This window comes from Coregonus clupeaformis, chromosome 23 (assembly GCF_020615455.1).
Source record: "Coregonus clupeaformis isolate EN_2021a chromosome 23, ASM2061545v1, whole genome shotgun sequence".
Lineage (NCBI taxonomy): Eukaryota > Metazoa > Chordata > Actinopteri > Salmoniformes > Salmonidae > Coregonus > Coregonus clupeaformis.
In genome coordinates, this window is record NC_059214.1 from 6,908,403 (window position 1) to 6,934,118 (window position 25,716).

General features: G+C 42.4%; 1 protein-coding gene across 1 annotated transcript in view; it reads right to left on the reverse strand.

The window, feature by feature from the left end:
• clybl (citrate lyase beta like) overlaps positions 1-25,716 on the reverse strand; it is a 183,608-nt gene that overhangs the window by 32,545 nt on the left and 125,347 nt on the right. Inside the window, exons 4-6 of the mRNA XM_041844012.2 lie at positions 18,874-18,975; positions 16,876-16,969; positions 5,258-5,425 (exon numbers count right to left, since the gene is read on the reverse strand). Coding sequence (XP_041699946.2) covers positions 5,258-5,425; positions 16,876-16,969; positions 18,874-18,975 — 364 coding nt within the window. The remainder of the gene's footprint in view (positions 1-5,257; positions 5,426-16,875; positions 16,970-18,873; positions 18,976-25,716) is intronic.

Sequence of the window (25,716 nt, forward strand, 5' to 3'; positions counted from 1 at the left end):
AATAAAGAAAAACCCTTGAATGAGTAGGTGTGTCCAAACTTTTGACTGGTACTGTAGATGAAGAGATACCCTCTAACTTTTTGTCTAGGTTAGAAAAGCTGTCAATGATTTGTGACATAAGATGGCACCGACGAATTTGGTGGCCTCGCGATGAGCTCTTAGGAAACTTTGCAGTATTACGTTTTTACATTATTAGCTCAGAAAGTGTTTTGTATCATTACATACAGCCGGGAAAAACTATTGGATATCAGATCGGCGGTAACTCACCAGTATTACGACCAGGAATACGACTTTCCCAAAGCAGATCCTTTGTTTGCTCTCACCAGGGCAATTTAACTGATTCCAACGGCTGACACAAAACATTGCTGGCGGAGGAGAGGCACTCAGAGCGGCCTGGTGGTTCAACTTAGTAGGCGCGCACACCACCCACCGCTTCCAAGTATACTACTCGCTAATGTTCAGTCTTTGGATAACAAGGTCGACGAGCTCAAGGCAAGGATTTCTTTCCAGAGAGACATCAGGGCCTGTAACATACTTTGTTTCACGGAAACATGGCTCTCTGGGGATATTCTGTCGAAATTGGTCCAGCCAGATGGGTTCTCAGTTCATTGTGCAGAAAGAAAGAAATATCTCTCCGGGAAGCAGAGGGCGGAGGTGTGTGTTTCATGATTAACGACTCATTGTGTAATTGTAGTAACATACAGGAACTCAAGTCCTTTTGTTCACCCGACCTAGAATACCTCACAATCAAATGCCGACCGTATTATCTCCAAAGATAATTTTCTTCGGTTATAGTCACTGCCGTGTATATCCCCCCTCAAGCCGATACCACGACAGCCCTCAAAGAACTTCACTGGACTTTATGCAAACTGGAAACCACATATCCTGAGGCTGCATTTATTGTAGCCGGGGATTTTAACAAAGCAAATTTGAGGACTAGGCTGCCGAAGTTCTATCAACATATCGGCTGTTGTACTCAGGCTGCCAAAATTCTCTACCATTGCTATTCGAACTTCCGGGATGGTTGTAAGGCCCTCTCCCCCCCACCCTCCTTTCAGCAAATCTGACCACGACTCAATTTTGCTCCTCCCTTCCTATAGGCAAAAACTCAAACAGGAAGTACCCATGCTAAGGACTATTCAACGCTGGTCTGACCAATCGGAATCCATGCTTCAAGAATGTTCCAGGTAGCTTGCGAAAATAATTTAGACGAATACACTGAAACGGTGACTGAGTATATCAGGAAGTGTATAGGTGATGTTGTGCCCACTGTGACTATTAAAACCTACCCTAACCAGAAACAGTGGATAGATGGCAGCATTCGCGCAAAACTGAAAGCGCGAACCACCTCATTTAACCATGGCAAGGTGACTGGGAATATGGCTGAATACAAACAGTGTAGCTATCACTTCGCAAGGCAATTAAACTGGCAAAACATCAGTATAAAGACAAAGTGGAGTCGCAATTCAACGGCTCAGACACGAGACGTATGTGGCAGGGTCTACAGACAATCACAGACTACAAAAGGAAAACCAGTCACGTCGCTGACACCGACGTCTCGCTTCCAGACAAGCTTAACACCTTCTTCTCCCGTTTTGAGGATAACACAGTGCCACCGACGAGTCCCACTACCAAGGACTGTGGCCTCTCCTTCTCCGTGGCCGACGTGAGTAAGACGTTTAAGCATGTTAACCCCCGCAAGGCTGCCGGCCCAGACGGCATCCCTAGCCGCGTCCTCAGAGCATGCGCAGACCAGCTGGCTGGTGTGTTTACGGACATATTCAATCTCTTACGGACATATTCAATCTCTCTCTGTTTCTGTACCCAAGAAAGCAAAGGTAAATGAACTAAATGACTATCGCCCCGTAGCACTCACCTCTGTCATCGTGAAGTGCTTTGAGAGACTAGTCAAGGATCATATCACCTCTACCTTACCTGTCACCCTAGACCCACTTCAATTTGCTTACCGCCCCAATAGATCCACAGACGATGCAATCACCATCACACTGCACACTGCCCTATCCCATCTGGACAAGAGGAATACCTATGTAAGAATGCTGTTCATTGACTGTAGCTCAGCATTCAACACCATAGTACCCTCCAAGCTCATCGTTAACCTCGAGGCCCTGGGTCTGAAACCCGCCCTATGCAACTGGGTCCTGGACTTCCTGATGGGCCGCCCCCAGGTGGTGAAGATAGGAAACAACATCTCCACTTCGCTGATACTCAACATTGGGGCCCCACAACGGTGCGTGCTCAACCCCCTCCTGTACTCCCTGTTCACCCATGACTGCGTGGCCAAGCACGCCTCCAACTCAATCATCAAGTTTGCAGACGACACAACAGTAGTAGGCTTGATTACCAACAATGACGAGACGGCCTACAGGGAGGTGGTGAGGGCTCTGGGAGTGTGGTGCCAGGAAGATTACCTCTCACTCAACGTCAACAAAACAAAGGAGATGATCATGGACTTCAGGAAACAGCAGAGGGTGCACCCCCCTATCCACATCGACGGGATTGCAGTCGAGAAGGTGGAAAGCTTCAAGTTCCTTGGTGTACACATCACTGACAAACTGAAATGTTATACACATGCAGACAGTGTTGTGAAGAAGGTGCAACAGAGCCTCTTCAACCTCAGGATGCTGAATAAATTTGGCTTGGCACCTAAAACCCTCACAAACTTTTACAGGTACGGCAACTGCACCGCCCGCAACCGCAGGGATCTCCAGAGGATGGTGCGGTCTGCTGAACGCATTACCGCGGGCAAACTACCCACCCTCCAGGACACCTACAGCACCCGATGTCACAGGAAGGCCAAAAATATCATCAAGGACATCAACCACCCGAGCCACTGCCTGTTCACCCCGCTATCATCCAGAAGGCGAGGTCAGTACAGGTGCATCATAGCTGGGACCGATATAATTAAAAACAGCTTCTATCTCAAGGCCATCACTGTTAAATAGCAATCACTAGCACATTAGAGGCTTTTGCTGCCAATTGAAATCACTGGCCACTTTAAGAAATGGAACACTAGTCACTTGAATAATATTTAGATATCTTGCATTACTCATCTCATATGTATATACTGTATTCTATAATATTCTATTGTATCTTAGTCCATGCCACTCTGTCATTGCTTGTCCATATATGTATATATTCTTAATTCCATTCCTTACTTAGATTTGTGTGCATTTACATCATTTAGCAGACGCTCTTATCTAGAGCGACTTACAAATTGGTGTATTGGGTATATGTTGTGAAATCGTTATATATTACTGCACTGTTGGAGCTAGAAGCACAAGTATTTCGCTACACCCGCACTAACATCTGCTAAACACGTGTATGTGACAAATAAAAATTGCTTTGAAGTTGTATTGTTGCATTTACAGTGAATGGAATGTTGGAAGTGATGTCACAATGGGGATATTTAGAATGTTGAGGAAAACACATGTAAGTGGATGGAGGACAAAAAGGACAGAACATGTATAACTTAAAACGTTTAAAAGATATCGAAATGTTGTATACAATGAACTCAATGCAGACAATCCGCACGTTTTAAAGTTTGAACAGTGTTTCTAGCTTAAACGGTGTAAGAGGAGTAGGGTGCTAAAGAATAATAACAAGTCTGAAGTATGACGACGATTTAATTAATAGTTAGGACCAAGTCCCACCTAATAATAATACTCATATTAATAATAATACTCATATTATTATTATTATTATTATGTAAGAAAGCTAGAGTTGTGCTTTGCCTTCAGCAAGCACACCTAATAAAAACAATCCAAAACACAGGACATAGAACACAAACAAAGCTATATAGAGGTGTTGTCAGATCCGGTTGACAGAAGAACAGAATTAGCAGAGGTCCTTGAAAGCTTTTCTGAACAGCACGTGTCTCTTGCGGTGCTCTCAGCCGTGTCAGAGTAGCGGTGGCAAACGAGGTCAGGGGAAATCAGCTGGCATGTGGGCCAGAGAGAGAGTCTACACAACGTTAAAACAGCCATCGATAGTCTGAATGTGTGTGTGTATATGTGTGTTGGTGTGTGTTTGAGAAAAGTCATTACAATCAGCCCCACCTAGCACAGAGGCTTTACCGAGCAGCAACATGGGGAGTCTGTCCATCTGTCTGTCTCTGTGCGTGCACGCGCGCGCATGCGTGTCCCAGGGCAACATGGGGAGTCCACTCATGGACTACGGATTTAGCAAATTAAAACAAATGCCAGTGTGAAATCATGCTAGTAATCCACTAGAACTGAGTGTTGCACTGTTCCATCAACGGTTATTGTTCATAACATTGAACACTCAAACAGACCAGAACAATAATATAAAAAACGACTTTGTGCAAGATTGTAATGGATCATAATATTGCAACTATATATAATAAATTATTCTAATTCCTCACAAGATTCTTTCAATAATGAACTGGCAAAATGTTAATGTTCATATCAAAACAATAAAAAACTAATACATTTAAGAGGTGGTGGTGGATGATTTAGGATTCCACCATGTCTCACACACTCACTCACACAGTTGCCTGGCTACAGACACACTGAGCTTCACTATGCTAGGAGCTAACATCCCTGCCACTCTACACAAGCACACAAACATACACGTTATGTTCTTCTATCCTCGTGTGGATCTAAAATGTATTTCCATTCAAAATGCTATTTTCCCTAACCCCTAACCCTTACCCTAACCCTAATTGTAACCCTAACCCTAAACCTAACCGCTAAGCTTAAAATAGCCTTTGTCCTCTTGGTTAAGGGGAAAATGTCCCCATGAGGGAGAATTGTCCTTGATTCACTATCCTTGTGGGGACTTTGGTGGATTTCAGGTCCCCACAAGGATAGAAGAACCAACACAAACACACACACACCTCAAATGACAGCTATTTATTCATCCTCTGATGGTGGGTAGAGCAGAAATGTCATAATCGCAGACCGACATTTAATGACTGACTAGACTAACATGAAATTGCTGGCAGCAGTTTGGTAAAAATGAAAACCAATGCACTGTTGTGTTTGTGGTGAGAAAGACTCAATAGCGTTGGAAGAATTGAACTTGAAAATGTGAAATGAAATAAAAATGTACATTTGTGAACATGGATGCTTTAGAACATGAACAAGAACAGTAAACAGAAGCTGAAAAAAGTTGCTGAAAGGATCCTGTGGATTTAAAGAGGGGTTTCCCCCATCTTCTTTCTCTCCACCTCTCCTTTTCTCATTTCTCCTTTGCCTGAGAGGGAGGCTCAATTTACCTGTGAAGCCCATTAGAACTCCCTCCCTTGCCTGCTGTCGTAGACCCTCTCCGTCATTGTAGTCTATGTAGACCAGGTCTATGGCTTGTAGACCGAAGGCCTTGGTTGTCACTACCACCTTCTGACGGGCATACATCAGCTCCCTGGCATCCTTGGTCCGTGTGGCACCTGGACGAAAGGAGACAAAGGTAACTATATACAGTGGGAAGAACAAGTATTTGATACACTGCCGATTTTGCAGGTTTTCCTACTTACAAAGCATGTAGAGGTCTGTAATGTTTTATCATAGGTACACTCCAACTGTGAGAGACGGAATCTAAAACAAAAATCCAGAAAATCACATTGTATGATTTTTAAGTAATTAATTTGCATTTTATTGCATGACATAAGTATTTGATCACCTACCAACCAGTAAGAATTCCGGCTCTCACAGACCTGTTAGTTTTTCTTTAAGAATCCCTCCTGTTCTCCACTCATTACCTGTATTAACTGCACCTGTTTGAACACGTTACCTGTATAAAAGACACCTGTCCACGCACTCAATCAAACAGACTCCAACCTCTCCACAATGGCCAAGACCAGAGAGCTGTGTAAGGACATCAGGGATAAAACTGTAGACCTGTACAAGGCTGGGATGGGCTAGCAGGGATAGGCAAGCAGCTTGGTGAGAAGGCAACAACTGTTGGCGCAATTATTAGAAAATGGAAGAAGTTCAAGATGATGGTCAATCACCCTCGGTCTGGGGCTCCATGCAAGATCTCACCTCGTGGGGCATCAATGATCATGAGGAAGGTGAGGGATCAGCCCAGAACTACACGGCAGGACCTGGTCAATGACCTGAAGAGAGCTGGGACCACAGTCTCAAAGAAAACCATTAGTAACACACTACGCCGTCATGGATTAAAATCCTGCAGCGCACGCAAGGTCGCCCTGCTCAAGCCAGCGCTTGTCCAGGCCCGTCTGAAGTTTGCCAATGACCATCTGGATGATCCAGAGGAGGATTGGGAGAAGGTCATGTGGTCTGATGAGACAAAAATAGAGCATTTTGGTCTAAACTCCACTCGCCGTGTTTGGAGGAAGAAGAAGGACGAGTACAACCCCAAGAACACCATCCCAACCGTGAAGCATGGAGGTGGAAACATCATTCTTTGGGGATGCTTTTCTGCAAAGGGGACAGGACGACTGCACCGTATTGAGGGAAGGATGGATGGGGCCATGTATCGCGAGATCTTGGCCAACAACCTCCTTCCCTCAGTAAGAGCATTGAAGATGGGTCTTGGCTGGTTCTTCCAGCATGACAACGACCCGAAACACACAGCCAGGGCAACTAAGGAGTGGCTCCGTAAGAAGCATCTCAAGGTCCTGGAGTGGCCTAGCCAGTCTCCAGACCTGAACCCAATAGAAAATCTTCGGAGGGAGCTGAAAGTCCGTATTGCCCAGCGACAGCCCCGAAACCTGAAGGATCTGGAGAAGTTCTGTATGGAGGAGTGGGCCAAAATCCCTGCTGCAGTGTGTGCAAACCTGGTCAAGACCTACAGGAAACGTATGATCTCTGTAATTACAAACAAAGGTTTCTGTACCAAATATTAAGTTCTGCTTTTCTGATGTATCAAATACTTATGTCATGCAATAAAATGCAAATTAATTACTTAAAAATCATACAATGTGATTTTCTGGATTTTTGTTTTAGATTCCGTCTCTCACAGTTGAAGTGTACCTATGATAAAAATTACAGACCTCTACATGCTTTGTAAGTAGGAAAACCTGCAAAATTGGCAGTGTATCAAATACTTGTTCTCCCCACTGTATTTAATATACAGTGCTATGAAAAAGTATTTGCCCCCTTTCTAATTGTCTCTACTTTTGAATATTTGTGATACTGAATGTTATCAGATCTTCAACCAAAACCAAATATTAGATAAAGGAAACATAAGTGAACAAATAACACAACAATTACATATTTATTTCATAAAACAAAGTTATGCAACACCCAATTCCCCTGTGTGAAAAAGTAATTGTCCCCTTACACTCAATAACTGGTTGTGCCACCTTTAGCTGCAATGACTCCAACCAAATGCTTCCTGTAGTTGTTGATCAGTCTCTCACGTCGCTGTGGAGGAATTATGGCCCACTCTTCCATGCAGAACTACTTTAACTCAATGACGTGTGGGTTTTCAAGCATGAACTGCTCGTTTCAAGTCCTGCCACAACATCTCAATTGGGATTAGGTCTGGACTTTGACTAGGCCATTCCAAAACTTCCAATTTGTTGCTTTTTAACCATTTTCATGTAGACTTGATTGTGTGTTTTGGATCATTGTCTTGATTGGTTTTCGCCAGGCATTACTGGAACCATGTCGTCCAAAAAGTTATACTTTTGAATCATCTGTCAACAAATTGGAAGTTTTGGAATGGCCTAGTCAAAGTCCAGACCTAATCCCAATTGAGATGTTGTGGCAGGACTTGAAACGAGCAGTTCATGCTTGAAAACCCACACGTCACTGAGTTAAAGCGGTTCTGCATGGAAGAGTGGGCCAAAATTCCTCCACAGCGACGTGAGAGACTGATCAACAACTACAGGAAGCATTTGGTTGGAGTCATTGCAGCTAAAGGTGGCACAACCAGTTATTGAGTGTAAGGGGTCAATTACTTTTTCACACAGGGGAATTGGGTGTTGCATAACTTTGTTTATGAAATAAATATGTAATTGTTGTGTTATTTGTTCACTTATGTTCCCTTTATCTAATATTAGGTTTTGGTTGAAGATCTGATAACACTCAGTATCACAAATATGCAAAAGTAGAGAAAATTAGAAAGGGGGCAAATACTTTTTCATAGCATTGTATAGTATAACATATGCCATTTAGCAGACACTTTTATCCAAAGTGGCTTACAGGAATATACACAGGAAAATATACCTGTGAGCAAATAGACACACATGTTTACCATACAGGCAAATAGGCAGATACTGAGTATACAAAACATTTAGAACACTACCCTTTCCATGACATAGACTGACCAGGTGAATCACTTGTTAAATCCACTTCAAATCAGTGTAGATGGAGGGGAGGAAACAGGTTAAAGAATGATTTGTAAGCCTGGAGACAATTGAGACATGGATTGTGTGTGTGCCATTCAGAGGGTGAATGGGCAAGACAAAACATTTAAGTGCCTTTGCACGGGGTATGGTAGTAGGTGCCAGGCACACCGGTTTGTGTCAAGAACTGCAGTTTCCCGTGGGTATCAAGAATGGTCCACCACCCAAAGGACATCCAGCCAACTTCACAAGTGTGGGAAGCATTGGAGTCAACATCTCTGTGGAATGCTTTCGACATCTGTATTGAGGCCATTCTGAAGGCAAAAGGGGGGGTGCAACTCAATATTAGGAAGATGTTCCTAATGTTTGGTATACTCAGTATATATGGAAAGAGAAGGATAAGTGAGAATGGAGTGAGAAGAGGGTGGGATGAGGAGAAAGAGAATAACAGTCCATGGGCCAGCGGGGTCAGTCAGGTTCACTTGGGGTGACGATGTTTCATAGTGATTTTCTTGAAAGTCTATTGGTGCTTTCAAGACAACTGGGAACTCTGGGAAAAAAACGAGGCCAAATCATGACGTCAGTGATCTTCAGGTCGGAAAGTCAGAGCTCTAGAAAGATGCCAGAGTTTCTGACCTGGAATTCCGAGTTGGATGACCGTTCAAAACGAGTCCTGAGTTCCCAGTTGTCTTGAATGCACTGAAGTCGGAAGTCAAGAGTTCCCAGTTCCCAGTTGTTATGAATGAGGCATTAGTCCCTAGAGTCGGGAAATGTGTGATAGCATTGCAGCAATGGCAGATTTCTCTGTCATGTCACTCTTTTTTTCATCCCTACATCCCATGTATTTTTCCCATAGGGATTTTACACTATGACAAACAATATCAGTATACAACAAGTTCCCTTTTAGTCAGTCAACTTCGGCACAAGATACTATTGGGAGTCGCACTCTCGTGACTTCGATTGAAGGATCTATATTCATGCCTGAGAAAGCCAATGAAATACGTGCCTCGCTGGAAGCCCCGCCTTACACAGGTGATAAGCGTGAGGCTCAGATTCATTCCTTCACTTATTCCGCTCTTCACCTCGGTGTGAAGAGGAACGATTCACGCCACAAACAATTGGAACACGAAACTGTCTTACGCTGCGCCAACTAAACTGTCCCTTAGTGGTAGAGCGTGCCCCAAGGAATTAAAAGATCCTCACATTTGTTGTCTTGTATGTCTCGGCGCATGCTCAGGCTGCCCTTGCTCAAATCAGTTTGTGTGCGAGACTAGGGGATGGCTGGCACTGTTCTCCTACTAATCTGCGGCGCAGAGCCTCTTGGAGGCTCGCTTTCTGATGCCATCTCAGCGCATTCTGTTTCCGGGTTTTGAGTGTGCAAAGCTGTCATCAAGGCAAAGGGTGGCTACTTTGAAGAATCTAAAATATATTTAGATTTGTTTAACACTTTTTGGGTTACTACATGATTCCATATGTGTTATTTCATAGTTTTGATGTCTTCACTATTATTCTACAATGTAGAAAATAGTAAAAATAAAGAAAAACCCTGGAATGAGTAGGTGTGTCCAAACGTTTGACTGGTACTGTGTATATATACACACTGAACAAAAATATAAACGCAACATGCAACAATTTCAATTATTTTACTGAGTTACAGTTCATATAAGGAAATTAGTCAATTTAAATAAATTCATTAGGACCTAATCTATGGATTTCACATGACTGGGCAGGGGCACAGCTATGGGTGGGCATAGGCTCACCCACTGGGGAGCCAGGCCCAGCCAATCAGAATGAATTTTTCCCCACAAAAGGGCTTTATTACAGACATAAACACTCCTCAGTTTTATCAGCTGTCCGGGTGGCTGGACTCAGACGATCCCGCAGGTGAAGAAGCCGAATGTGGAGGTCCTGGGCTGCGGTTGTGAGGCCAGTTGGACGTACTGCCAAATTCTCTAAAACGACGTTGGTAGAAAAATGAACATTAAATTATCTGGCAACAGCTCTGGTGGACATTCCTGCAGTCAGCATGCCAATTACATGCTCACTCAAAACTTGAGACATATGTGGCATTGTGTTGTGTGACAAAACTGCACATTTTAGAGTGACCTTTTATTGTCCCCAGCACAAGGTGCACCTGTATAATGATCATGCTGTTTATCCATCTTCTTGATATACCACACCTGTCAGGTGGATGGATTATCTTGGCAAAGGAGAAATGCTCACTAACAGGGATGTAAACAAATTTGTGCATAACACTGGAGAGAAATAAGCTTTTTGTGTGTATGGAACATTTCTTGGATCTTTTATTTCAGCTAATGAAAAAAGGAAACAAGGCTTTCCATGTTGCGTTTATATTTTTGTTCAGTATATATACAGTGCATTCGGAAAGTATTCAGACCCCTTTACTTTTTCCACATTTTGTTACGTTACAGCCTTATTCTACAATGGATTAAATAATTTTTCACCTCATAAATCTACAGTAGTGGTCAAAGGTTTTGAGAATGACACAAATACTAATTTTCACAAAGTCTGCTGCCTCAGTTTTGATGATGGCAATTTGCATATACTCCAGAATGTCATGAAGAGTGATCAGATGAATTGCAATTAATTGCAAAGTCTCTCTTTGCCATGAAAATTTACTTAATCCCCCCAAAACATTTCCACTGCATTTCAGCCCTGCCACAAAAGGACCAGCTGCCATAATGTCAGTGATTCTCTCGTTAATCGTTAACACAGGTGAGAGTGTTGACGAGGACAAGGCTGGATAGTTAGAATAACAGACTGGAAGCTTTAAAAGGAGGGTGGTGTTTGAAATCATTGTTCTTCCTCTGTTAACCATGGTTACCTGCAAGGAAACACGTGCCGTCATCATTGCTTTGCACAAAAAGGGCTTCACAAGCAAGGATATTGCTGCTAGTAAGATTGCACCTAAATCTTACTAAATGGTGGTGGCATCATCATGCTGTGGGGATGTTTTTCAGCGGCAGGGACTGGGAGACCAGTCAGGATCGAGGGAAAGATGAACGGAGCAAAGTACAGAGAGATCGTTGATGAAAACCTGTTCCAGAGTGCTCAGGACCTCAGACTTGGGCAAAGGTATTCACCTTCCAATTGGACAATGACCCTAAGCACACAGCCAAGAAAACGCAGGAGTGGCTTCGGGGCAAATCTCTGAATGTCCTTGAGTGGCCTAGCCAGAGCCCGGACTTGAACCCAATCGAACATCTCTGGAGAGACCTGAAAATAGCTGTGCAGTGACGCTCCCCATCCAACCTGACAGAGCTTGAGAGGATCTGCAGAGAAGAATGCGAGAATCTCCCCAAATACAGGTTTGCCAAGCCTGTAGCGTCATACCCAAGAAGACTTGAGGCTGTAATCACTGCCAATGGTGCTTCAACAAAGTACTGAGTAAAGGGTCTGAATACTTATGTAAATGTGATATTTCCATATTTGTTTGCAAAAAATAAATAAACTGTTTTTGCTTTGTCATTATGGGGTATTGTGTGTAAATTGATGAGAAAAAACAAACAATGTAATCCATTTTAGAATAAGGCTGTAACGTAACAAAATGTGGAAAAAGTCAAGGGGTCTGAATATTTTCAGAATGCACTGTATAAACTGGAAACTGATCACAAGCATGCAGGGAAAATCTGTTTGAAATCCGTTTGACTGTGATTCTGGCTCAGTTGACATGCTGGTAAATGAAATCGAACAGCTGATCGAGTTGTCATGTGACCGGATGCTGCAGACAAGGCATTCACGGGTCACTATGGAGGAGTTTTTGTTCCTTACTCAAAGGGAATACTGTGCAGTCTTCCTCCGAGCATTAAAACTCTGCTGATTCAGTGCTCTCGTCTGCATTCAAAACAAATATCGATCCAGGTTGGATGTGACAGGAGAGATGAGGTGCACACTGTCGACCACGCCCCCTGACTTTGAAAAGCTCAGACGCGATATGCATCAAACACACCCATCTCATTAGTGGTGGTGAGATAAGAGAAATTATGTCAGACTCATTTTCAATTGACTGTCATAGCCCCACATTAAAATCATATTATGGTGAGTTGAGAATACAATCAGAAATACTGTTAGAATGTTTTGCAATTGACTGCCATAGCTCCAATTAAAAAAGTAAACATTGGCTGTTAATTACCAAAATATGTTTTCACATGGTTGGGGTCGTGAGAATTTTCAGATATCAAAATGGGGTCGTGGGCCAAGAAAGTTTGGGAACCCCTGTCTTAGAGACTTACCCAGAAATATTCACAGCTGTAATCACTGCCAAAGGTGATTCTACAAAGTATTTACTCAGGGGTGTGAATACATATGTAAATGAGATATTTATGTACTTCATTTTCAATAAATTTGCAAAAATTTCTAAAAATGTTTTCACTTTGTCATTATGGGGTATTGTGAGTAGATTGATGAGTTTTTTGTATTTAATGTAACAACAGTTCTGTTGACCTGAATATTCAGAACATTTGTCTGATGGATAGCTGTGAATCTAAGCCTTCCAACTATATGATTAAAGGGTATAGGTAAGCAATAACTTGTTGTATACTGATATATATATATATATATATATATATATATATATATATATATATATATAATTTTTTTCAAGGGGGTAGATCTGCTTTATTATTGCATATAGATTGTAACTTCCATCAATGTAATTGTCTGCATCACTTCCAATTCCCCATGTTTTTTTTGTTTTTTTCTCGCATATATATATGGACACAGCATGTCTTACACAAGTTATCTTGTTGTTATTAGTTGTTGTTATTAGTCCCATCCTTCAGCTCCATTCAACACCTCCCATCTATCTCTTAACACCATCCATATTGGATTTCTATTTGCCATATATTTTTCAACTGTACAGTGATGTTTTACAAAAGTTCTGAACCTTTCTATTCTCATTGTTTCTACAGTTGTGAATTGAAAATAAACATTTTTGCTAAAAGTATTATTATATTATTGATCGATTGACTATGACTTTTCAGATCACACAGTAGTGCTATCTGCAGGGTCAGCTCCACTAATTTCAATGGAACAATTCTAAGTTTTGAATCCGGCTTCGTTTTGCGTATCAATTCATTAACAATATGCCATGGAATCGGTACGTCAAAAATCTCTTCCCAACTATTTTGCAATCTATATGGGACGGCTGTCAATCTTTTGGTCTTTAAATTAAACTGGTAAACTTTTTTATTTATCACAATTTTCTTTAACCAATTATGTTCTTTAATGCAAGGCCGACAGACAAGTTCCTTACTTTTTCCTCCTTCCACATTCCTCTTCCATTTTTGCGTTAATGCTGCAATTATTTGGTTGTAATTTTGTGTAGAGCAGACATTTCCATATGTTTTTGTTAGCTGCATGTGCGACATAACTCCACCATTCCTACCGATAATATAATTTACGAAGATTAAACCATTTTTTTTCTCAAAAAATAACGTTTTTATATCAATTAGTATATTTCACTTTAACCACAATATTTGTTGCAATATTTGTTCTGTCATTTCTGGAGGATTAAATTGAAATTGCAACAACTTTCTATGGTTTGTTTTAGAAATAGTGATATGTGGGAGTTGATTTCCTTTTCAAATACCGTATTGGTCCGAATATAAGACGGCCTTTTTTCCCCTCGAAATAGGTCCAAAAAAGTCGGGTCGTCTTATATTCGGGGTCTAGTATTCAGAGCGCAGTTTCTCTTCTTCGGCGCTCCCTTTAAATGTCAATACACATTCGCGGGCACAGATGGCGCCAAAAATTCGTTCCGGACGGAGGGAAGAGGCGTCCTTAACAACCAGCCCGTTACCGGTGTTTAAAGATGGAAAGACAGGCTGACCATTTAGAGACAAGTGGCTCAAAAGTGGGCCAGGTCAATAAACAACAGCGGAGGAGCTATGATGCCAATTTCAAAATAATGGTTGTCAATAAGGCAGAGTCATCTAACAACTGCCAAGCTGCCAAGACATTCGGGGGTCACTGAGTGTAATGTAAGAAGATGGCGAGCAGAAAAACAACGTCTAAAAGATGCTAACAGTCAGCGAAAATCCTTCCGTGGTCCTCAAAGTGGTCGTTTCATTGAGGTTGACCGGAGGGTTTTTGAATATGTCAGGGAAAAAAAGAAGTGAGGGAATGCCCATTACCAGAGCTGTCATCCAGGTTAAGGCCCTGGAAATCGCCAGAGAGCTCAACATCACTGGATTTAAAGCCAGCCTCGGCTGGTGTCGTAGGATGATGCGGCGTAATGGACTGTCACTTAGACGGAGAACGAGTTTGGCCCAACGCCTGCCGTCAGACTTCGGAGAGAAGCTGCTTTCGTTTCAGCGCTTTGTTATCAACCTGAGGAAGAAGCACTCCTACCCGCTGGATCAGATCGGCAATGCTGATCAGACACCCGTTTATTTCGACATGCCAACATCGGTGACTGTCAATAGAAAGGGAGAAAAGTCTGTGTTGGTGAAATCAACGGGCCGAGAAGAGCCGCGTCACTGTCATGTTGACATGTCTCGCTGGTGGCAGCAAACTCCCCCGTATGTCATTCTTAAGCGTAAGACTGTGCCAAAGGACCCAATGCCAGCTGGCATTATTGTGCGCCCAGGAGAAGGGCTGGATGGAGTCGGGGCTTGTAGTGGACTGGCTAAAGGTTGTGTGGGGCGCACGCTACGGGGGGGACTGAGGAAGAGGAGGAACATGCTCGTTCTGGATGCGTTCGCGGACATCTGACTGAGCCCGTGAAAAGTCAGGTGCGAGCAATGAACGGGGATCTTGTGATCATACCAGGGGAATGACAAGCCAGCTACAGGTGTTGGGACGTAGTTGTGAACAAGCCTTTCAAGGATAACCTGCGAAAAAAATACACAGAGTGGCTCCTGTCTAGCAACCACGCACTCACACCGACCGGGAAAATACAGAAGCCGTCAGTCCGTCTACTGTGTGAATGGATCCTGCATGCATGGGATGCTATTCCCTCACAGAGCATCATCGATGGCTTTAAAAAATGTTGCATCTCAAATGCATTGGACGGCAGCGAGGACGACGTGCTTTGGGAGGAGCCGGTGGAAGCGGAGCAGCTGGGGAGCGATGACAGCGAGAGCGAACACAGCGGGGCAGAGGACGTGTGTGAGGGATAGAGAGACATCGGAGGAGAAGTTTGGCGAATTTTTTGTTAAGTTTAGTTAAATGTGTGGCCTGTATTTTCTCTGTTATTTAAAAATGTTGCTTTATTATTGCTTGATATTAATTTTGAATCATACTGTACATAGTTTGCCTTTGTGTTTAATTCACTGTGTTTTTAATATTGTTATTTTAAAATAAAATGAAGTTCTTTGTTCGGCAAATCTAGTCTGCAAATCTGTTTTTCTAAATGTTTGTGTTGAAAAACGGGGGGTCGTCTTATAATCAGGGTCGTCTTATATTCGGACCAATACGGTACCTGAAAGTGAGGGGTTGTAATCTGAATAAAGGGAAAAAGTCCCTTCTTGAGCATTGGGTGAGACAATCTTAGTAGTTTGCTAGAGAACAAGTTCGGATTTAAGTATAATTTTTGTATGACTGAAGCTTTTAGTGATAGGTCTAATGCTTTAATATTTAATAATTTCTGTCCTCCTAATTCATATTCATTATATAAATAGGCCCGTTTAATTTTGACTGGCTTGCTGTTCCAAATAAAATGGAATATTTTTTTCTCATATAGTGTAAAAAACTGTTCGCTAGGCATAGGCAAGACCATAAGCAAATAGGTCAACTGGGATAATACTAAAGAGTTAATCAGGGTGATTTTTCCACAAATTGACAGGTATTTACCTTTCCATGGTGGCAAGAACTTATCTATTTTTGCTAACTTTCTATTAAAATGTTTTGGAGTGAGATCATTTATTTCATTTGAGATATGTATTCCGAGTATATCCACATCACCATCAGACCATTTTATTGGTAAACTACATGGTAATGTAAAAATTGTATTTCTTTAGTGATCCAATACGTAATATAGTACATTTATCATAATTTGGTTGTAATCCAGAGAGGTTAGAAAATGTATCTAGATCCTCTATGAGGCTGTGGAGGGATTCAAGTTGTGGATTTAAAAGAAAACATGAATCATCAGCGTACAATGACACCTTTGTTTTTAAGCCCTGGATTTCTAATACTGATATTGTTTGTCATAGGGTAAACTCCCTATGGGAGAAATGAATGGGATGGAGGGATGAAAGAGTGATAACAGAGAAAGCTGCCATTGCTGCACTGCTATCAAACATTTTCCGACTCTAGGGACATAGATCTGCAAGAAAATCACTTTGAGACATCGTCACCCCAAGTGAGCCCGACGACCCAAATTGCGGGGTCTGGCCCAAGAACTACAAGAGGAGGAGAGACAAGGAATGGACAAGTGAGATAAGAGAGAGAAGGGGGTGATAGAAAAGGAGAGAGGTGGAGAGAAGAGACTGAGGGGACAGAGAAAAGGAGAGAGTGAAGGGAGGACGGGACAGAGAACAGGACATAGAAGGAGAGGAGAGGTGGTGATAAAAGGATTGATTGTAGGTGAGAGGCGAGAGGAAGAGAGGACAGAGGACCTATGCTGGCACAGAAGTCATCCGATCCAAACACTACACCGTCATGGTGTAGGCCAACTGCAGGAGCCAGACGACGTACTTCCTCACACACAACCTGAGGGAACACACAACAAAGACAGAGATGAGTGTGTTTGTGTGTGTATGTGGAGCTAAGGAAAGTGTGAACCCTGTCAACTCACCCAGTCAAGCAGCTCATGTTTCCCATTCAGACCTGCACTTACAATCTCCACTATCTATTGTAACACGAACGCGCTCACGCACACTCACACACACATCTTGTGTCTCTGTCTTAGACACTGTCCCCTCCTAAGAAGACTGTGTGAAGCTGGGACTACCACACGACAAGAGGAGAGAGGGGGAAAAGGCCTAGGAATGTTATCATCTATTGTGTTAGCCATGGAGCGGTCGGAATGTGTCTGCTGCTTTTGTCGGCGTCCAAATTAATTTAACTTCTCGCTGTGACACAGCCATACTTCCCTTTTCCATCCCAGGGAATCAGTCTGGCTAAGGATACAGAATGTTCTCCAGAAGGAAAACACTCACACACGCATGCAGACACACACAGGCGTGCATGCACGTATGCAAGCACGCACACACACACACACACACATAATTGGGTGAAAGAGAAAAAGAAAAGAAAGAGGACAGCGTGTTACCCCACCAAAATCCCCCAAACCGTGCCCTTTCCCATCGCCGGTGAAGGTCGGCCCAAACTAAAACCAGACCCACTTTGATGCCTGCCAACAAAATCATTAAAAAACGACACAAATTAGATCACATTAAAACATGTCAAAGAGAGTGTCTGGATGAGGGGAAAAACTCAGAAGAGACCCAATACAAAATGTAAGCTGCAAGCAGCATTGCTGCGGTTTAGCTGTGTGCCCACTGTGTCACCATCAGGACAAATTGGACACATTGCCCCAGGACGAGATACTTCTGTACTGTTTACCACTTTTGCCAAATATCAGAACTCAACATCAAACAGGTCATTATTATGCTTTTGAGGTATTTTGGAACATTTTCAATAATGTTGACTACTTTAAACGTCTTCTTCTCCAGGACCACTGGACCGATTGGCACCAAATTTTTATACATCATCTATGTACCCACGTCTTTAAAAGCAACATTTTCCAGGACTCTAACTCAAACAATATGGCTGCTATGAGTCAATGAGCTTGCATGAATGGTTTTTAATGTCTAACAGTGCCACCATACAGCAAAACTTGACCATATTTTACAGGTTAGCTAGACCCATAACACTGAGCATGTGTGCCAAATTTCATCACTCCGAGTCAAACAGATTAAGAGATATAAACATGTGCCTGTTATAGCGCCACCGTAGTCAATTTGAATGTTTTTGAATATGTTGAGTCTTCACAGTATTTGGAACATGTTTACTAAGTTTTGTTACAATACGAATATCCGTGATTGATTTATATGCATTTATTGGTCGTTTTAGGTACTAGTGTGGAAAATGTTGCATTGGGAGAACTTTGTCCATAGATGCCACATGTTAAGTTTTGCATAGTTCGGTCATTCAGTGCCAGGGGAGTAGCGTTTTAAGTGTTTTTCACAAAATTCTAAATGGCGGAGAATCCATCATGGTGGACCTCATGGGTCCTAGAGGCAAATTTGTTAGTTGTGAGAGAAGGACCTATGTACTGAATTTCATGACTTTAGGTCAAACGGGGTGAGGGGCGTGACTTTTAAAACTTTACATGTTAAATTGATTGCTATAGCGCCACCATGTGGCATGAGAGGGTCTGGCACTTTACCATCATGCCTGAGCCAGAAGAAACACAAAAGAGTTTAGACAGCTTTGCTGCTTGAACCCTTGAGAGAGAGATGTAGAGAGACTGTCCGGACGCTTTTAATCTCTCGTATTTGGACAGTGACACTTGGCGAGCTGCGCTGTCTGACACCGGCTTTAATAAAAAGTGAATGAGGTAGTAAAACATCTGACGCAGGCATTTCCTGGTGGTTTTGTTTGTAATTTACCTTAAAATTGAGCAGGCCCACAGCGGTTTCCACAAAGGTGACCAGGCGAATGGGCTCCGTCAGAGCTCGTCCATTCAAGTGGTGCTGAAACCTGTCAACAAACTGTCACACACACACACGAAAGCCGCATACACACACACACAAACACACACAGAAATTATGACTATTGCTTATCTGAATAATGAAAGCACATATGACATCACAATACACAATTTTCTAGTGATGCCATTGCTCTCAAGAAGAGAGACAGCCACAGCATACACATACAGCACAGTCACAATACATGGTCAAACGTTATAAGAGGGTAAGCTAGAGGTATCATCATTTTGTTCATGTATGCATTAAGTAAAATGTACATGTAAACCATTAACTAAGATCTAAAATCAAAACTGGCTTTATAAGTGGATTTATCTAATCTTATGGTGGAAAAGTTCATATCATCATGTCTATAATCCGTTTATAAGCACACATTGAAATACAACGTAACCCAAATTGTTCAATAACATTAGCATTTTACTCAGGGACAGACACTCAGGGAGTGTAGCCATTAACACAAACCCTGTTATGGACAGAAACATGGGTGGGAAATAGAGATATCAAACTGTTTGTGTCAGAGGGAACTTGCAACCGTGAAAAATATTCAGGATTAAGACTCTTTAAATAATAAAACTGGGGTTTTGCTACAAGAATGTAAGAAGGAGCAATTGTGGGGAGAGAGAGGAACAAAACAACTGTCAATACTGAGTCCCTGCATCATTTCTATTCCTGTACAAAAATACATCAAGTGATCTTTTGGTGGAGAGAGAGCGAGAGAGAGAGAGTGAGAGCGCGAGAGAGAGCGCGAGAGAGAGCGAGAGAGAGAGAGGAGGCAGCGCAGAGGAGAGGAAGCGAGGCAGTGCAGAGAGGAGGCGCGTCAAAGCTGAATGAAATTATATTTTACATTATCACCAGGGTTCCCCTTCTTCTGAAGCCTTCTGCACTCTCTCCCCCCTTTTACTACATGATCCACACAAACACAAAAAAATACTAAAGAAATATAAAAAAGACTAAACAAAATTCGGTGACGTCTTTAAGTGTGTTCAATATTATGTAAATGTTGTGTGCCCCACTCGGTGGAAGGGAATAGTGAGATTGGCGCGACAATCAGAGTTGTGATATGACACTTTGCAGGGGCCCTTTATTCTGCATGGTTCCCACTAATATGTAAGCTCACCTAAGATTTTTTTTCCAACAGACGAGTTCACACCGAGCTCTGGACTGCCAGTGGGGTAGCCCCAAATTCCTAAATCTATCATCTGGAAACACACAAAAGCTCCCTCCGTCAGATATTCCCTTCCAAAGCCTGTTAAAAAAGAGAGAGGGAGAGAGATGGAGGGGGAGAAAAGCCCAGTAGAAATCTGTAACGCCATGTCCCCCTCCTCTCTCTCCCACCCTCCCTCTCTCCACCCTCCCTCTCTGATATAAATAAGCCCTGATAAAGTGGTGCTATTTTCCTAAATAAAATACACAAATATCGCCCATGCGCATGCACGCACACACACACAACGCATTCTCAAAAAAACTAAAAGAGTAACGGCTCCATTGAAGGATTTCTCAAATAGGGGCAATTTTAATCATCTCCCCATTCAATCTCAGTTGGTTAAATCATATCGGGGAGATTTGCATAAATACAAACCATCAAAGACTTCTCATCTTCAAAGGGGGTTTTCGAGACCCAATAGGCTTTGTACTGTAATCATCTGAGGTCGCAACCTCACAAGAGACACGTTGCTACGGCAACATAAAAACTAACGCTAGCTGGCTGGGGGCTTAGCACAATATTACCCCATTCCCCTTTTCCCCAAATACACACACAGACACACGCACACACACACAGACACGCACACACACAAAGAGGGTATTTATTTTCATATTTACAGGGTGGACCTTTAGAAAACCATCACAGAGACCCATTTCTGGCCTGTAGACAGACATAGTGCATAGCAAGTCCCCCACTAGATAACACACATAGATTACCCCACTACACTATACAACACAATACAAACTCTCACTGGACTGGGATAATGTGTTGTAGTGATAACAAATTACAGGTTTATTCCCACTGGCTGTAGGGATGATGGTCAACCCCTCTCTGATTACATCGGATTACATGTTTATGCCCTTTTATTTATGTGGAGAGTATCAAGTCGAACCAGGATACACACTGGTAGTGGTTATCGTGAGTGGGTATTAAAATGTAAAATGCATTAAAGGCACAATCTGGGATAAATGGTCATTTCATTGGTCTCTCAATGATATATACCCATTGAATATTGTAGAATATTACTCATAAATACCTTACGATTTTATCAAAAACCATATAATAAATCCAAAAAAGGTTGAATTACTCATTCTTTATGTTGTCATTTGAGTCTGTAAACAAACCATGTACAATATAGCAGCAACACTATTATGTCAATCTCATGGACTGTCAGTCCTTGCATCAATAGCTCCATTTATTAATTTGAGAGTGGTTGCTTTTTTCAGCCCCATCCTTCTTTAAAACTTTATAGCAAACTAAGTTGCGGGGCTGCCCTCGTGGCGGAAACACAAACTCCATATTGTGGCTTTAGGCACTTGGAAAAAAAGACCATAGAAATCCACTCAATTATCACCATGGCTCTTTTCATGGAGAGTTACTTGTGCCTGTCTATTGTTTCTCTATGGCAGAGAGACTTCTATCGGTTAATAGCACTCAATCCGAGTACCCTTCCAGATATTATTCACTATTGACCAAAAACACCTCTTCAAGCCACAATTCACAACCCTTTCCATCCATAAGGTGAAGAAGAAGAAGGTGAAGAAGAAGAAGAAGGTGAAGAAGAAGAAGAAGAAGAAGAAGAAGAAGAAGAAGAAGAAGAAGAAGAAGGTGAAGGTGAAGGTGAAGGTGAAGGTGAAGGTGAAGGTGAAGGTGAAGGTGAAGAAGAAGAAGAAGAAGAAGAAGAAGAAGAAGAAGAAGAAGAAGAAGAAGAAGAAGAAGAAGAAGAAGAAGAAGAAGAAGAAGCAGCAGCGAGTGGGACAAGTTTCAATTCATTCTCTTCAAAAGGGGCCCAGATTAAATGTTTCCGGCCAGCTGAAGTGTTCATTTCACAGAGGGGAAGGCGAGAAATGGATGAGGGGTGGGAACAAAAAAGAGGTGGTGGCGGCAGAGGACAAAAAGGAGACGGAGGAGGAGAAGAGAGGCCCATCTCTCTCTCTCTCTTTCTCCTTTCAATCCCCAGTGCACACCCAATGGCGTGGCAGCGAAGAATACACCACAGCCCCGAATTTGTGTGAGAATTGTCAAAAGACAAAAGAGAGAGTTCCGCCTGTTATCCTCCAATAAGCCTTGTCCATCACACAAGGAGAAAGGGCCGGCTAAAGGTTTCCACACAATGGGGAACAAAGTAAGTCCATCTTTTAGGGGCAAATCAGGGCTGGAGGATCCTGGGCCTGTATCAATAAGAAGAAGGAAGAGTGGAAGGTAAACAAGACAGGGATTTACAGCCTTACTGACACAAGGCATTGGGGATAATGCCACACAGACATGCTTATGCGGGGACACACGGACACGAACGCAGGCAGGCACACAGACAGACCAGAAGACAGACAGAGAGTGACAGATGAATGCAGACAGACGCGCGCATCATGAGATTGGCTCCCACACCCATTGCTTTCCGAGCACCAGTGTGTGTTTGTGTGTGTGTGTGTCTGTGAGTATATTGTGGATATGTTGAGTAGCAACAATGCTAAATAAAGTGATTTAGGCAAGACTACTGCTGTGTTCTATAAATTCCTGTAATTAAAATAAATAAAACATACATAAGTGTACCATCCCTGGCCTACAACATCAACTGGGCCATTTCTTTTTAATGTTTTTTTTTTTTTTAATAACAAGTCTCAAAGAAAAACCTTTTTAAAGGTGAAGAAAAGAAGGGAATAAGGGGAGAAACGGCTGACTGGGGGTAGAGAAAGAGTGGAACACCTGTCTCCAATTACCCAGTGGAAGAAAGAGAGAGAAAGGGAGAGAGAGAGAGAGAGAGAGAGAGAGAGAGAGAGAGAGAGAGAGAGAGAGAGAGAGAGAGAGAGAGAGAGAGAGAGAGAGAGAGAGAGAGAGAGAGAGAGAGAGAGAGAGAGAGAGAGAGGGCAGGCAGCAGGAAAGAGACGTGTTCTAATTAAAAACACTAGTTAAAAACTTCCTGCTTCTGGCCCTGAGACCCTGTGTGTGTGTGTGTGTGTGTGTGAGAACAGACCCCATTCCACCTTTCCCTCTCACTTTCCCTACATAGCCACTCTATCCCTCTCCTTCCTTCCTTTCCCTCGCTCTCCTGTTTTAATCCTCCCTCCATATCACCTTATTTTATTATTCCCTCTCTCCTTTCTTTCCCTCTCTCCTTTCTTTCCCTCCTTCTCTTCAAAGCTCCCTTCACCTAGTTAAGACTTTGCAACTCATTGCAGGTCTTTTCAAAAGTCATGCCGAGCTGCTGAATGGTCAAATATTTCTGCTCAACAGTGTGTGCACCCTGTGTCTCTACAAACTTCTGTCAGCCATAGGCCTTGTTCCTGTTTGCATGTACACTGAGTGTACAAAACATTAGGAACCTCTGCTTTTTCCATGACATAGACTGACCAGGTGAATTGTGAAAGCAATGATTCCTTATTGATGTCACTTGTTAAATCCACTTCAATCAGTGTAGATGCATGGGAGGAGAGAGGTTAACAGATTTTTAAGTCTTGAGACAATTGAGACATTGATTGTGTGTGTGCCATTCAGAGGGTGAATGGGCAAAAAAATATTTAAGTGCCTTTGAACGGGGTATGGTAGTAGGTGGTTTGTGTCAAGAACTGCAACGCTGCAGGGTTTTTCATGCTCAACAGTTTTCCATGTGTATCAAGAATTGTGCACCACTCAAAGCATATCTAGGGGGGGGGGTTCAACTCAATATTTAGAAGGTGTTTTTAATGTTTTGTATGTGTGTGTATGCACTGTTTACAGTCCACAAGATTGGTGTGAAGTCTGTATGTTGGTGTGTGTGTGTGTGGGAGAGTGACAGACAGCTCTAGGCCCCTCAAGTTGCCCTCCATATGGTGGCCCTCAGGAAACGCCGACTGCTTTAATGATGTCACTGTCTCCCGTCCTGCCCCAACTGACATCCGCACTGCACCCCTTTATAGATAGAGAGATTCACACACACACACACACACACCCACACACCTTTTATAAAGCGCCAAAGGGGACAAAAGCCTACAGAGGTCCAGAGAGAACAGAGCATATACACATGACACACACAGACATACCACACTGTTATAGAGAGCCACAGGGATGAGGCCCATGGTTGACGTAGGTCTGGAGTGGGGTTAGGGCATACACACAAAAACACTTTTATGGAGCCACTTTCAAGGGTGACCTACAGCTGACGGGACAGATTAAGGTATCTGATCAACGGGGCTAAAGAAAGTGAAGGTGTACACACACCAATGTCACGCATGCACACACACAGACAGACACACACACACACTTCAAATGACTAACACCATACTCATTTAAGGTGTAAAATTGGTAACTATAATTCAAAATTCAGTATGTTCAGTTCAAAGACTATAATGGACTTGATGTTATGTTTTTATTAATAACAGTTTTACAAACAGATTTATACAATTTTCTATCATAATATAATATGACATAGTGCCATGAAAAAGTATTTGCCCCCTTTCTGATTTTCTCTATTTTTGCAAGTTATCAGAACTTCAACCAAAACCTAATATTAGATAAAGGGTAACTGAGTTTACAAATAACAACAAAAATGTATACTTATTTAATTTAATTAACAAAGTTATGCAACACCCAATTCCCCTGTGTGAAAAAGTAATTGCCCTCTTACACTCAATAACTGGTTGTTCAAACTTTAGCTGCAATGACTGCAACCAAATGCTTCCTGTAGTTAAGTTTCTCACATCACTGTGGTGATCATTTTGGCCCACTCTTGCATGCAGAACTGCTTTAACTCGGCGACATTTGTAGGTTTTCAAGCATGAACTGCTCGTTTCAAGTCCTGCCACAACATCTCAATTGGGATTAGGCCTGGACTTTGACTAGGCCATTCCAAAACTTCCAATTTGTTGCTTTTTAACCATTTTCATGTAACCTTGATTGTGTGTTTTGGATCATTGTCTTGCTGCATCACCCAGCTGCGCTTCAGCTTCAGCTCACAGACGGATGGCCTGACATGCTCCTGTAGAATTCTCTGATACAGAGCAGAATTCATGGTTCCTTCTACTAAGGCACATCATCCAGGTCCTGAGGCAGCAAAGCATCCCCAAACCATCACATTACCACCATCATGCTTGACCGTTGGTATGAGGTTCTTACTGTGGAATGGAGTTTGGTTTTCGCCAGACATAGTGGGACCCATCTCGTCCAAAAAGTTTACTCAAGTTTGCCAGAAAGCACCTGGAAGCACCAGGATGATCATCAAGACTCTTGGAAGAATGTTCTATGGACAGATGAGTCAACTTTTTGGACGACAATTTCCCAGCGCTCGCTCTTTTTTTGTGACAAATGTTTTATTTAGTTTCTTATTTTTTTCAGAGGGGGGGTTACAGGCACAAGAACAATCAAAGAAATGCATACAATGATAACACCCTACCCATTACTCCCTCAGACCCCATCCAGCCGCCTGCATCCTACCGCCCCACCCGGAAACCATGAAAACACTATTCACATTTATGACGGATGCATATTTTGCATATATTTACAGATAAAATGACACAAAATCAAAACGACACAAGATATCATAAAAAAACACTGTATTAGTCTGACTATAA